Source organism: Phocoena sinus, chromosome 9 (assembly GCF_008692025.1).
Source record: "Phocoena sinus isolate mPhoSin1 chromosome 9, mPhoSin1.pri, whole genome shotgun sequence".
Classification (NCBI taxonomy): Eukaryota; Metazoa; Chordata; class Mammalia; order Artiodactyla; family Phocoenidae; genus Phocoena; species Phocoena sinus.
In genome coordinates, this window is record NC_045771.1 from 90,915,275 (window position 1) to 90,930,745 (window position 15,471).

A 15,471-nucleotide genomic window follows, 5' to 3' on the forward strand; every position below is an offset into this window, starting at 1 on the left:
AGTACATCCTTCTGACTCTACAAGGTGCTCCAGGCTTATCTTGTATATATCCTGCCCCATAGAATCAGTGTTTTCCTTTTTTTTTTTAAACTAAACTGGATTCTCTAATAGTATTCGTTTGCTTTTTGTTTTTAATTATGAATTAGCATGAGATATTTGTAACGTCATTATATTTATATCAAAATATCAAGAAAGGTCTGTTTGCTTTGTGACTTTCCAGCTAGCCTGAATTTTTTTCCATTAAAGATATAATTTGGTTTAGTTGCAACCAAGATTCCTATCAAGTGACTAATGTGGTACCTCATTGTTTACCTGACATTTATCATATTTTCAAAAAATGAACTGGCTCCACACAAGTGAATTTTTCAGATGCTTAAAGCTTAGACTTTTCATTTGTCTGTTCTTTCCTTCCTTCAGGGAACATATTTTAGACACCTGCCATGTGCTAGGCACAGTGCTGGGTACCCAGAACAGAGAGACAAGACACAGCTTTGTTTCTTGAGTAGTCCACAGTCCGGTTATAGTTATACCTCAGCATGATAAGTGCTATAATAAAATTAAGCTCAAGATGAAGTAGAAGCCAACAGAAAAGATCAAGGATAATTTCTTGACATTTCAAAGGATAAATATTAATTACCCAGATGAAATGGGAGAGAATGAGTCAGGCAGGGAGGTGAAAGGAGATGGGCAAGGATGTTTTAACAAAATGAGTAGCATGTAACTGAAAGAGTATGCCTTTTTGAAGTACTACAAGGTGCTCACTGCGGCTGGAGCATAAAATAAGGTGCAGGTAGTGGTGAGAGTTGAAAAGTAAGCCTAGGATCCATCATACAGGGCCTCATGTGCCATGTTTATATGTTAACATTTTCGTGGGGGGAGCACTGCTGGAGGGTTTTTAGGCGGAGGAGCAAGCAATCACTTTGACATTACTATGGATAATGAATTAGAGTAGCCAAGAAACAAGGTGAGGAATCCATTTCAATAATCTAAACTAGAGATGAGGACCGTGATAACAGATTGAGTGAAGTGGATGGATTGGAGAGATAAAAAGGAAGTAGAATCGACACACCTTATCAACATATGGATGTGAGGTTAAAAAAGAGTGGGTGAGGGCTTCCCTGGTGGCGCAGTGGTTGAGAGTCCGCCTGCCGATGCAGGGGACGCGGGTTCGTGCCCCGGTCCGGGAATATCCCACATGCCGCGGAGCGGCTGGGCCCGTGAGCCATGGCCGCTGAGCCTGCGCGTCCAGAGCCTGTGCTCTGCAACAGGAGACGCCACAGCAGTGAGAGGCCCACGTATCACACACACAAAAAAAGAGTGGGTGATAATTGAAGTGATAAATAAAACAGACCTTACCTGCATGTACCTGACAATATAGGCTTGTACAAAAATAACCACAATATAATTAAAACCACATTTATGTCCCTTACTGAACAGAAGTTTGTGTGTCTACTTTCCAAATATTTTGGAAGCATTACTGTAGCTTAACGATCCAGTGATGGTCCCTGTAAAGGAACAGTACATGTGAGGATTAAGTACTGAAGAGCTCTGGTATGTCACACTCTCGAGTTCTCAAAAATAGAACCAAATGAACTGAAAAGAAATCAACACTAGATGTAGGGAAATTTTTCAAATTAAAATTTGAAAAATTTATTTCTCTGGCACAATCCTTATAGCTAGTGTACAGCAGCCAGCTTGAGCTGCCACGCCAATGTGTCTAAAAATTTTCTCTTACATTTCCTGGCAGAGCTTAGCTGATACTGTCTGTTATCCCGCATAGAAAATACAGTGATACAATACATTTACGCAGTGCATCGGTCTCACCAACTCTTCTTGCTGTGCAAATAGCTCCATAAATGTAAGTTTGGCACTTGGAAAACCACAAATATTTTTGGCCTGCTTACATGGCATTTTACACAAACATTTTGGCTTACTACATGTCACTGTAACATTAATTGGGGTTATTCTTTATATTAATAAATGATTTTTGCCTGAAAAAGTTCGCAGTGAACATAAATGAATCTGGCCAGTATTCTCAGGAAATATCTTAACATTTCTATAACGCTACTGGCAAATGATAGCAGCTCATTTTTGCAGATGAGAAAATTGAAATAGTGACTTAGATGTATCACCTCAAGCCTCCTTGTCTGATGTCTTCCATATATATGCTGTTTCCAAAATAACATGGTTCAAAATAAAACAAGCATATTCAAATGTCAGATAACAAGTTTATATAATCCCTTAGTCATGAAGGCAGTTCCAGAAGGAGGTAGAAGACAACCAAAACAGAATATTGTAATTTTTATAAAATGAGAGGTAGAGAAAGGACTAGGAAACAGTCCAGAAGGCTCCTAGACAGTAACATCCTCTCCTAATTAGAGTGAAATCAGTAAAATAGTAATCATTAGGTTTACTAATATCCACTGGAATACAAAATAAAATAAGAAACACAGTTCATGCCTTGGCTTGATAAATGCAAGAAAAACAGGATTTGCCTGCAGTTGTTTTGTTATAGCTTCGTACCATTCATGATGAGAAGAAACTTGTGGATAGACTGTACAAGTGGTTTTCTAGCTGCTTCTACAGATTTGTAGTTCCACTTGACTCATTCTTTCTCCTAACAGATCATGAGAAAAATAGTATCTTTTAATAAGGAACTAATGAGTTGATATCTAAGAATTTCCTAATTAATTTTTTATTTCAAAAATTTAAGTATAAATCGTTTTTAACATTAAGATGAACTGTTCAATACAACCTCCTGACCAACATTTTTAAAACCACTGTTACAGACTATTCAGACATTATTAAGTTGTAGAATCTTCTTCTCTTTCTTTCTTTTTTTTTTTTTTTTTTTTTTTGTGCGGTACGCGGGCCTCTCACTGTTGTGGCCTCTCCCGTTGCAGAACACAGGCTCCAGACACGCAGTCTCGGTGGCCATGGCTCACGGGCCCAGCCACTCCACAGCATGTGGGATATTCCCGGACCGGGACACGAACCCGTGTCCCCTGCATCGGCAGGCAGACTCTCAACCACTGTGCCACCAGGGAAGCCCCCTTTCTTTCTTTCTTTTTTCTTTTCTTTACTTTCTTTTCTTTCCTTCCCTCCTTTCTTTCCTTTCCTTCCTTTCCTTCCTTTCCTTTCTTTCTTTCTTTCTTTCCTTTCTGCATTGGGTCTTTGTTGTTGCATGTGGGCTTCCTCTAGTTGTGGCGAGCGGGGTCTACGCTTCATTGCAGTGCTTGGACTTCTCACTGCGGTGGCTTCTCTTGTTGCAGAGTACCGGCTCTAAGCGCGCGGGCTTCAGTAGTTGTGGCATGTGAGCTCAGTTGTTGTGGCTCACGGGATCTAGAGCACAGGCTCAGTAGTTGTGGTGCACGAGCTTAGTTGCTCCATGGCATGTGGGATCTTCCCGGACCAGGGATGGAAACTATGTGTGTCCCCTCCATTGGCAGGCGGATTCTTAACCACTGTGCCACCAGGGAAGTCCCTGCTTTTTATATACCAAAGTAAGTCCAGGCTCGTAAACACTTTTAGTAAGGAAGGAACTGAAGATAACACCATGTTTTGTATTTTCAAGTATCATCTAGGGGGCTTCCCTGGTGGCACAGTGGTTAAGAATCTGCCTGCCAATGCAAGGGACATGGGTTCGAGCCCTGGTCCAGGAAGATACCACATGCTGTGGAGCAACTAAGCCCCTGTGCCACAACTATTGAGCCTGAGCTCTAGAGCCCACGAGCCACAGCTACTGAGCCCGTGTGCCGCAACTACTGAAGCCCGTGTGCCTAGAGCCCATGCTCCGCAACAAGAGAAGCCACCGCAATGAGAAGCCCGCACACCGCAACGAAGAGTAGCCCCCGCTCGCCGCAACTAGAGAGAGGCCACACACAGCAACAAAGACCCAACGCAGCCAAAAATAAATTTATTAATTAAAAAAAAAAGTATCATCTAGGAAAGGCCTTACACACAGATTGAAAAGTAATGTGTAAATCTTTATATTGTGGGTGTGGTCCCTATGAAATCTAACCAACTACCAAAAATCTCTCTTCCACGTCTAACCCATGCCCTTCTTTACTAAGTGACACATAAAATTTGTCAAATTCAACTTTTAATACCTAGTTTAGATTTATGGACCTATAGAAGTAATGTGGAGGAAGTTATAAAGCTGCGCTGTCTATTATGGCTAGCCATTAGCTACATATGGCTATTTAAATCAAAATTTAAGGGACTTCCCTGGTGGCCCAGTTGTTATGAATCCAGCTGCTGATGCAGGGGACACGGGTTCCATCCCTGGTCCGGGAAGATTCCACATGCCACGGAGCAACTAAGCCCATGTGCCACAACTACTGCAGCCTGTGCGCCTAGCACCTGTGCTCTGCAACAAGAGAAGCCACCACAATGAGAAGCCCACGCACCACAGCGAAGAGTAGCCCCCGCTCGCCGCAACTAGAGAAAACCCACGCGCAGCAATGAAGACCCAACACAGCCAAAAATAATTCATTAAAAATAAGTAAATAAATATTTAAATTTGATTTAATTTAAAACTCAGTTCTTCAGTTGCACTAGCCACATTTAAAGTGTTCAGTAGCCACATGAAGCTAGTGGCTGCCATATTGGACAGCACAGTTGTAGAACATTTATTGGACAATGCAGATGTAGAACAATGCAGAGAGTTTAATTTGACAAAATAGTCTAGAAAGTATTGATACAAAAGGCACTTCAGTTGATAGTGACTTACATACTTATATATAACATATGATGGCTTCTCAGGAGGGAAGGCAATCAAACTGTTTATAAACAGAACCTGTAATTTCATTTTGCCAAAAAAGTGACTTAAGTTTTATAAATCCCGCTTTCTTTCCTAAAATCCTACCCTAAAAAATTTACAAATGCAGAACTTGTGAAGGCTACATGTGCAGAATTGTATGTAGAGCTAGTTCAGGATTCTCAGAATTTCTCCAGTCCATCTTACACTACTCTTCCCTTCTACACATTTGCTCATTAGCTTCTACGCAATATGTTGACTTAAATGTTTATCATATATATATATTTTTTTTTAACTTCTGCCTAATTTGCTGACTTAGATTGTACCCTTTTGGTAGACAAAGACTAATATGTAGCCATATTTGTGTATCATCTTGAGGTTAAAGTCTTTAAGTGCCACTTATACACCCCATATTTTTCAGCTTTGTATAAGAAAGTGATTGTTCTTAAGGAAATATTGTCACCCAGCCCTTAGTAAAAATGATAAAATTTTTTTTCCACCCTCAGTTTTTTCAAAAGTAGACCCTTCTGATAAACTCTGTTCTATAATGCCTGAGTCCAGGTTGAGCCTGGGAGGTGTTAGGATAAGCCTGGAACATCTTGTACCAGAAACTGTTGGGGGCATAGTCGAAGGACATGGATGCCAGCCTAAAGTTCCCACTGGCCAAATCTGGGGGAAATTAAGTATAGTAATGAATTATAAGTCATTGAAAAAATAGGAATGTATTAGTTCATACTGATGATGGGTGGATGGATGGAGAAGAAAGGAAGGCTCTTCTTTATAGTACAATGCTGACTGATAAATTTGGATGGAATGATGAAGTTGGAAAATCATCATTCTGCAACCATCACAACAAAGATTGGTTTAGGCAAGAATGATCAGTAGATGCTAAATATAGGGGGGATGTTTTGACAAGGAACAGGATGTTTACATAGTCTTAATTGTCTTCTCACTGCTTCTTAGTTACAAGGAGGAAAATAACTATAATATGGAAAAACCAGTGAGAGGCAGATGGGCCTCTGGATATGATACCTTGAGATACATTCAGCATCATTTATGTCATATTTGTATGTAAGTGGGAGGCATAACCTGAATTTAATCATGAGAAGACATTAGACAAAATCAAAGTGGAAATCATCCTATTAAAAAACCAAGTGTCCTGCATTCTTAAAAATGTCAATGTCTTGAAAGATAGGGGAGAAGAAGGCAGGGGGAAGGCTGAGGAACTATTCCAGATTAATGGAAACTAAAGAGACATGACAACTTACTGTTAATCTTTGATATAGGACTGGATCTCTGGACTAGAACTGAAAAAATGATAAAAAGGACATAATTAGGACAGTTGCCAAGACTGGAATATGGATGGTAGATTAGATAAAGGGTATTGTATTGATGTTAAATTTCCTAAATTTGCTAAATATATGATGAATATCTTTGTTCTTAGGAAGTACACAATGACGTACTTAAGGGTAGAGGAGGATGATGTCTGTAACTTAGTCTCAGATGGTTCAAGAAAATGATTGTGCATGTGTGGAGATAGAGAATACAATTACAAATGTACCATATCGTCAACAGTTGGTGAATTTGAGTAAAGGCTACAAAGAAGTTCTCCAAGTGTTGCAGGTTTTCCATAAATTTGAAATTATTTCAAAATAAAAATTTTACAACTCTATTCGATGTTCTCTAGCCCTTTCTAAGGCACAAAATGACATGACGGTGATGAAGATGCAATCAGAGAGACTTTCGAAAGAATATGACCGGCTCCTGAAAGAACACTCAGAACTTCAGGTGGGTGACATCCATTTTACAAGCCTCAGCTTTTTGAAATAGTAATTAATTACCTAAGTCAATTATTTGGGTTATTTGCCCTTCGCAAGCCAAGAGGATGTATTGATAGTTAAGCCTGACTTTGCAAAGTGATTAAATAAGCCAGTTTTTACTTGAAGATTGGGATATTGCATGAAAATAATCATAACAGAGAGAATTACTGACATGCTAACTTACAGCATTCTAGCTGGGGTAAAGTTTTAAGCCAAAGAATTGAGCCATAAAAACAGCAGCATTGGAAACCAGACTGGTTCTGGAAAAATTTAGTTTTGCCATTTAGAATGTTTGCCATATGCATGCCAAAATAAAGCCAAAAATTGAAGACCCACATTACACTACTCCTTCTATCCCACTGTTTGAAATATCTTAGGACAAAGCCTGAGGAATTCAAATATATGTTTTACCTCCAGAGTTGAGTTGAAAGATGGAAATGGAGAAAACCTTTTTATCATTGAAGTCACAAAGTCAGGGGCCATGGTTTTCTTTCTGTTCCCCTTCAGTACAGCAAGAATCAGTTCCCTACCTTCACCCATGTTGGGTTTGTCTTCCCTTCCTTCTTGGGCTGCCAGCCCCTAGCCTGATTCGATTTCCCAGCCCACTTTGACCACGTGTGGGGAGAATTCAGGGAAGAGACCATTCCAGAGGCAACCCTGGCCCTCGCAATTCCTCCCAAGATGGAGGGTCTCTGCTCTTCTGCTTTCAGATTGGGTTTATCCTTAGAAATTGGCAGCATTTGTGGCCTTCAGTGAGGGCTTTTTAGCAATTACAGCTCTACAGTTATTTCGCTGTATTAGAAGTCTTAGTACCAGGACTCATTTCCCTGCATGTCAGTGGTCATTGTATCTTCAGGATCCAGCACTGTGCCTGGCACAAGACGAACAAGCACGATATTCATAGGCTTGGAGTCAGACAGGCCTGGAATAACTATAACTTTCTTACTAGCTTTGTGATCCCAAGTAGGTCATGTCACCCCTCTGGGGCTCACTTTCCTTCATCTGTAAAATCAGAATAGTAATAACACCTGGCTCACTGGCTTGTTGGGAGGATTAAATAAAATGTGTAGGGTGCTTAGCATTGTGCCTGGCTGATAGTAAACACCCAAGGAATGATAGCTGTTATCATAATTATCACTATTACCAGTATTCCTCTGTAGAAATTTTACTGAAAGAATGACTTATTCTCATCCAGCCACTTTGGCCTTGACTAGAGCCAGTCAAGAGATAATCTGCTACACATCTGTAATCTGGTATTCCCAGCTGAGTTGCATGTCTGATTTAACTGACCTACTTTGACAGTAGGGTGACCAGAGAAGGATAGATACCCTGTGGGCTCCAGACCCAGGACACCAAGAGCTCAGATCTCATGCTCTGGAGTAGATAGTTAGATTTTCAGCAGGACCACCCTTTCTCCATCTCTACAACAGAGGTCCTGAAATTGCTGACTTCACCATGGCATGATGAGAATTATTCCGTTGCATACTTAAAGATCCACCATGGAAAGTGAAGAAGCGTTTTAGAAGCCTCTCGCCTAGAAATAGAACTATTTTTCCCTCCCATTTGTGAGATCAGGGTGTAGTCAACAAGGATAAGTATCTACACCAGTGGTCTCTGCCCAGGGTATCAGAAACGTTTAGATCCCTGGATGGAAAGAAGCAGAGAATGTCCCATTGTGGTAACAGCCAATGATTCTGTTAATCCCTCAAGAATGTATGTGATAGTAAGATACCTTCAACCCATTTTCTTTCCCCAAAAAAAGCTTCAGTTTGAAGCTTATGCATTCCTGATAAAAGATGTTCAAAAGTTTTTATGAGTAATCTCTTCCCAAGAAAGTAGTTTTTATACCTGTCTTTGAAAAAATGTCCTCATCCCAGATATGCCAGGTGCCAGGCTGAGAGTTGGGCCTTGGTGCGTTTAAGCCTTGTATCCAGGTTTTTGAAATACTTATGGATGACATTTACTGAGGGTGTGCTCAGGACCAAGCACTTAGCTGATGGCTTCATATATGTTATCTGCGTTCTGTCCTTGATAGCCCATCAAATTATTGATAAAATACATATTTTAATACCCTATTTTGTGAATGAGGGAAAGGAGACCCAGAGATGTTAAATAATGTACCCAAAGTCACTGAACTGAAAAGTGATCGCATTCAAAGTTGGATTTAAAGTCAGGAAATCTTTCTTCAGAACTTCCATCATTAACCATTATGTTCCTTCACCTGTGCTGGTCATTGGACTGTGGGTTCTGGGGTCCGCTGTCTGGATTCTGGGCAGATTCAGCCAAAGGGAGGCACTGGTAGAAGACTGAAGGCAGGAGGAGGGGGAAAGCCAAGAAAGTCTCCTGTTCTCTCCACTTCGGGTGGCATCTGCTACAGCAGCCTCATCTCTTTCCATGGTCCCAGTTCCCACTGGGCATCTTCCACCTGGTGGGACCTCGTTCCTGGGATCTGTTAACACTGTCTCCTCCATTGCCCTCCAGCCCAAAGAATGTTTTTCTGCCGTTGCTAATACCTGAGGTGTCTTTTACCACCCTGTGTGGTGTGTCTACTCTCACCACCTATAAAACCAATTCCCTGTGATAAATATCTGATGAAAAAAACTCTCAGCTCCATGGTTGACCAGTTCTGTAAACCTCGGGTGAATCATTTGACATTCATGCAACTTGGCTTCTTCAGTACTTAGATAAGGATTATAATATTTCATGAGCATTAAATCAGTTCCTGGGCAAGAAGGCACTTTAAATATATTTAAACAAGAAAAACTCTCTACAACTGTACAGTGCTATGAGTTATTTCTCGATCGGACACTTCTTTTTCCCATCCACCTACTTAACCCTCCATTGTCCAGTAGGAGAACCTGAATAAGATTCTGAAATATAGGTGTCATTAAATGAGAACCATTTTCTTAAAAGTGACTCTTACACTTTGATACTCCCCTTCTGAACCCAGCTGAGAAGCAAAAGATTGCTGTCGACCATCTACAGTAAAAAGCTGTACCAAACTGTTCTTCATGATTTTACTTCAATTGTCAGACCAACCTCAATAATTGAATTACATCATAAAGTTCATTGGGAAACTTAACTTTTCAATTTTATATACTTGATTTACTTTAAATAAACTAATCATAAAATAAAGGACTGTTAAAACATTAAGGAAACAGGTGGAAGAGAGGAAAGCTTGTTTCTTTACTGTAAACAAATCCCACTTTACATCTTTTAAATTTGTTTGGATTTCCCCATCTGATCCCCTTCCTGTTATAGGCACTAAATAAATATTAGAAAGTAATTCCTTTGAAATATGTAGTCTTTGCCTTTCCTTGTTTGCACTGGCTCTCTTCTAGAAAAGAAAACCCAGAATGTACTCAGGATAATTGGCAGCTAGCCATTTTAAAATTTCATTTTGGAAAATCACCCTTCACTTAAGGGACTTATCCAGAATAGCAGATCCATTAAAGCTGTGCTTTTTATCTGAAGTGGTAAGATACATGTAAACACATAAAAGCGGTACCTTGTTACTCATATACCTCCTCTAATGCTGTCTTCTGACTCGATTGCTTAAAGTTGATGTTACTGAAGTTGCTCTGAAAGCAGAAATGCTCAGCTGCAACGAGAGCTTGGTAGCTTCCCGGGTGCAACAATAACCCCGGAACTCGATTGTTTGTGATATTTTTTCTCAGTGTAGATGTCTGCCTTCTTCGTGCAAATGATCTCTCTGGTTAACTTCTATCCCATTTTCCTCCAGTTTTAAATCATGTATTATAGTCATCTTGAGATCAGCAAAGAGTATAATTTGAGAAGCCAGTTCTATTGCCAAATATCTGAAGAACAAAAAAAAGGCCACCCCATATGGGTTTTTTGGTACTCTTCTTTCTTTGCCAAAAATCTTCATTAAGTTTGCAAGAGGGAAATTTTAGAAATTTTGTTTTCCTTGTATAAGCTGTGAAATGAAAGTAAAATAGATTACAGCAGAGGAAAAGGTGAACTTATCAAGAGTGTTATTTTTTATCCCTCTAAGCACTTGTTCAAGTAAAACTACTCATTTTGTAGTTTTTTTAAATTTGAGACTTTCTCAATCTATGTTTTAATTTGATATTCTCATAATAACTATACACAGAAAAGGATGTTTTTTAAAAGTCCTTGTCACATTTATGAATGTGTTTCTCACTCTTGCTATAACTACCTGTCACATTTTTTTTTCTTGCAGGATCGTGCAGGGAAAGGCAATAAGAAAGGCCTGTGAACTTTATGAAAGAAGACTGTGATACACCATGTCAAGAGGATAAATTTGTTATCATGTTAGCCTCTAGAAAACTTAAAGTTCAGTTCAGAAAAACAAACTGTCTATGACCAGCCAATATTTTTTTTAATGCCACACACATAGGCTATTGTCATAATGGCATTATCACAATATTTGATGATGTTTCAGATATATTGTAAAGTCTGTATTCTAGCTCTCAAGTGAAATATAAGCATGTTAAACACCTTATCTAGCTATAGTAATACTGGTGTATGGTGGCTGTTTACCAATAAAAGGAGAAATTCATTAGCCACTTACTTCCAAACTTAGATTTTTAAGTTGCATGAAACCATTAAATAACCTTAAAAGCTTTGATGAATTTCCAATAATAATACTACTCTTACTTAATCAGACGATGGTGTATTTGAAAATAGTATTCAGTATCAGCAAGTTTGTTCATAGGGAGATTAACTAAGGATAAATGATTAGAAGTAGCTACTATATTTATAGGTAAGAGTCAGAAAGAGCAAAAAATAAAAACAGTGACCTTAAGTTTTATTTTTTTAAGCCTAATGGTATGGCAGTTGACTGTCATAAAACAACTATATTGATAATTATATTTTCGTTACTGTGCTTCTGCACCTGTTGGGGATTATTTTTGTTGACATTTGTGTTACTAACACATAATTAGTAAAGATTCTGCTTTTTTAAAGTTCATCTGGGAATGGAGTTTACATCTATTTGCATAACTGCCACAGCACTGAACTGAAATTATTTTACAACAACGTGGAATTCTTGACTTGGAAATGTATAATGTATCCAAAAAGCAGTGTTTCCCATTGCTGTGAGAGTTGCTAATTATACAAATATTACCTCAAATATACACACAGTGACATCACAGTTTTGCCAAGATGTTTCTGTATTCTGAAAGCTAAATATTAAATACTGTTTTTCCATTCAGATATTCCATTTAGTTTCCTTTAGGAGAGGATGATTGTATATTAGTGCGATTTAGGTTGTTCCAGTGTTTAGACTTGAAAAACCATCTTCCTTGTCTCTAAATATAAAAGAAAATGGAAAATAACTACTGGAGTTTTTACTTTTCTGGTATTTGTTTTATCCTTTGTTATTTATTATCATTTTAGCACCAACTTCATGCATATTTAATTTTTTTCACTGTAAAGTGGGTGAAGTGAGCAAGTACGTAAGTATTTTATTTCAGATAAAAGGAGTTACTGCTAGAAAACAGACATGTAGGAGACATTTAGCAGAGTAAGAAATGGGAGTTAGACCATATGGGCTGACAGCACCGTAAATAACAAGGCAAGGGAGCGCTGACAGAGGAGCGAGCTGAACAAGTAGCAACTTAGAAATATCGAAGTGCGATCTACCTGGTTAAGGATATAGATACTGTTCGTGATCCTGGCCTGGTGAGCAGAAATCAAGTCTAATGACAGAGTAACATACAGAAAGTAGAAAATACACAGCTTTAGAACTGGTAGAACCAAATTATAATCCTAGCTTCAGCACTAATTTAGCCATGGGATTTTGTACAAATTATTCAAACTTGCTAGATTTACATTTCCTCACCTCCGAAATGGGAGTCATAATACTTAGGTCAGGGTTATTATATAAACTAAGATAACACAGTGATTCGCAAAGTTATGCAGACTGTACAGCAAGGGGAAAGCCCAGGTGCTCTTTGAAGAGCCTAAGGATTTGAAAGATTCCCAGAAGACACTTTAAAGTATACATTTAAGTATTCTTAGTCCTCAACCCTCTCAGTTGTCCAGGTCTGCAAACTGAGGCCTGAAAAGTGTATGCAGTTTTCCCAAGTTAACATGGATAGTTAGATCCAGGGCTAGGATTTGAGTCTAGAATTTAGGTGTCCTAGTTCCCCAGATACTACTCTAGTTTTTATACACAAATTAGCTATCATTGGCTAAAAAAATACTGCCATGTACTAGCCAAGGTCTGGACTATGGAGTCTGGCTCCCATGTCGTGTATTTTACACTACACTGAAGGCCTCTCGAGCTCTGCTTCTTAGTTCTTATGACTCTCCTTGCCAGTGAGGGTGTTTAGCAAATCCTATTATAAATAAACACGTATTCCATGGATTTAGTTAGACTGCATATTAAGTTATGTTCCTCCTGTCAGTAATGACTTTTTTTTTTTTTTTAAATTATTTTTGGCTGCATTGGGTCTTTGTTGCTGTGCACAGGCTTTCTCTAGTTGCGGCGAGGAGGGGCTACTTTTCGTTGCAGTGCGCAGGCTTCTCATTGCGGTGGATTCTCCTGTTGGCGGAGCATGGCCTCCAGGTGTGCGGGCTTCAGTAGTTGTGGCAGGCGGGCTCAGTAGTTGTGGCTCGCGTGTTCTAGAGCGCAGGCTCAGTAGTTGCGGTGCATGGGCTTAGTTGCTCTGCGACATGTGGGATCTTCCCAGACCAGGGCTTGAACCCATGTCCCCTGCATTGGCAGGTGGATTCTCAACCACTGCGCCACCAGGGAAGTCCCAGTGATGACTTCTTTATATCTTAGGCTGTATTTTATAGGTTCAAACACAGAAGTGTTATTCTTGCCCTTTGCTGTAAGTTGCTTATGAGTTTTGTCAGACTCTGTCCTACTTGCAAATGTACCTTGAAGTTCCAGACTCCAGGAAGTTGCACTTAAGAAGTTCTAGCCGAGCATCTAGAATTTGACGTTAGTCATCCTCATTTCTTGCCGGGCTCTGTCTTGGGCCCCAGTACTGGTAAGTAGATTACCTGGAACCCCAGTCTAGAGCCTGGAATTTAACTGCTTTCTATGGTGCTGTCCTGATGCCACCAACCTGCCTGGATCTCTAAAGACCCATGCTGTGGTCCCGGAGCTGTTCTGCTTGCCTGCAGAGTAGGAGACCTCACAGCCTCCTTGGACCTCAGAGCCACAGCCACTTGGCTGCACCTGCTCCTGTCCTCCTGCCCCGCCTCTGGGGCTTGGTCTGGTTCTGCCTTCCCATCCCGTTGTCCGTCGCCTTCTCACCATCCCTCCCATCTACATCCCACCACAGCGGAACAGCCATGCCCGGACCAACTGACAGGTGACACACCTTACGTTTGAGGGCCCACAATGCAGTGCGTAAATACAGCGATCCTTTTATGCCTTGACTAATATCTAGAATGAGTTATTTGAAGGCCATGAAGCCCTTTTGAATTCTTTTTTATTCTTCAGCCTTCCTTTACCTAGAATTCTTGAAACACCACTAATGAAAATACCATTTTCTTTTTTTAGCATTTCTTTCTCTAAATTTACCAAGTGGCATTTATTTCACAGTATTGCTTTCCACCTTGATCTCTAAACATATGACTTTATTTGTCTTTCCTTGTATAGCCAAAAGTGATTTCCAACACTACAAAACTGAAAACAGCTGCCCAGAAGCTGTCCATGTCCTGATGCCTGGAATCTGAATATTCACCTCTGGCAAAAAAGTGAATATTACCTGATATGGCGAACCACGTGATGAAGTTAAGGCTCTTGAGATGGGGAGATTATCCTGAATGATCTGAGTGGGCCCTAAATGCCATCACAGGTCTCTTTAAAAGAGGCAGGGCTTCCCTGGTGGCGCAGTGGTTGAGAGTCCGCCTGCCGATGCAGGGGACACGGGTTCGTGCCCCGGTCCGGGAAGATCCCACATGCCGCAGAGCAGCTGGGCCCGTGAGCCATGGCCGCTGGGCCTGTACGTCCGGAGCCTGTGCTCTGCAACGAGAGAGGCCACAACAGTAAGAGGCCCGCGTACCGCAAAAAAAAAAAAAAAAAAAAAAAAAAAAATGGCGATGGGAGATAATACCACCCGGAAGAGGGGAAGGCTCTGTGACCACAGATGCAGAAAGCAGAGCGCTGCAGCCACCAGAGCTGGAACCGGCAAGGGACGGGTTCTCCCTGGAGCCCCTCACAGGAGCCGGACCCTGCACACCCCAGCCAAACTGATTTTGGACTTCTGGCCTTCAGAACTGTGAGACAGTAAACTTGTTCCAAGCCACCAAGTGCGTGGTAATTTGTTACAGCAGCCATAGGAAACTAACGCAGGAACATGCAGGACAAATCTGTAATGGGCTGGAGTGAATTTCACAGCAGGTAGAAAACAGACACTCTTTGACACCAGCTGGGCTTCCCCAAAGATAGCCTTAGCCGTCTCCCCTCTTAGTTCTCTTCCTCCTTCAATTTTGTTTCTCTCCACCCCCACTGCCACTGCCAAACCAAGCCATCATCCCTTCTCACCTGGACTACTGTCACCACTCCCTGCCCGTCTCCTCCCTAGGTCTACACTCTCAGAAACCACAGCATTCCCTGCTTAAAGTCTAGCAATTATTCCCACTGTACCTCAGATGAGATTCCCAAAACCTCACCAGGCCCCTACCTCCTCTCCAGCCTCATCTCCATCTACTTGCCTTGCCGACCACAGCAGCATTCAGAGTCCTCTTAGAACAAGCCAAGTTCTTTCCCCTCTCAGCGTTTTTACATACACAGTACCTCCTCCCAACCCTATTTTGTTTATCCTATTTTATTTTTATCCTATTTTATTTTCATACTTATCGTTGTCTGAAATGATCTCATTTATGGTTTGGTTTTGTCTCCTGCCCAGAGACTTAAACACAGTTCCTACACACAGTAGAACAGTA

General features: G+C 40.6%; 1 protein-coding gene across 4 annotated transcripts in view; it reads left to right on the top strand.

Annotated features, from left to right (window-relative positions):
* BCAP29 (B cell receptor associated protein 29) overlaps positions 1–11,901 on the top strand; it is a 41,333-nt gene extending 29,432 nt beyond the window's left edge. For 3 of the 4 annotated variants that reach the window (XM_032642673.1, XM_032642675.1, XM_032642674.1), the window contains 2 exons: positions 6,447–6,547; positions 10,784–11,901. In XM_032642673.1, coding sequence (XP_032498564.1) covers positions 6,447–6,547; positions 10,784–10,819 — 137 coding nt within the window. In that variant the 3' untranslated portion in view covers positions 10,820–11,901. The remainder of the gene's footprint in view (positions 1–6,446; positions 6,548–10,783) is intronic. The other variant, XR_004351380.1, reaches the window with a different exon arrangement.
* The last annotated feature ends 3,570 nt before the right edge of the window (positions 11,902–15,471 follow it).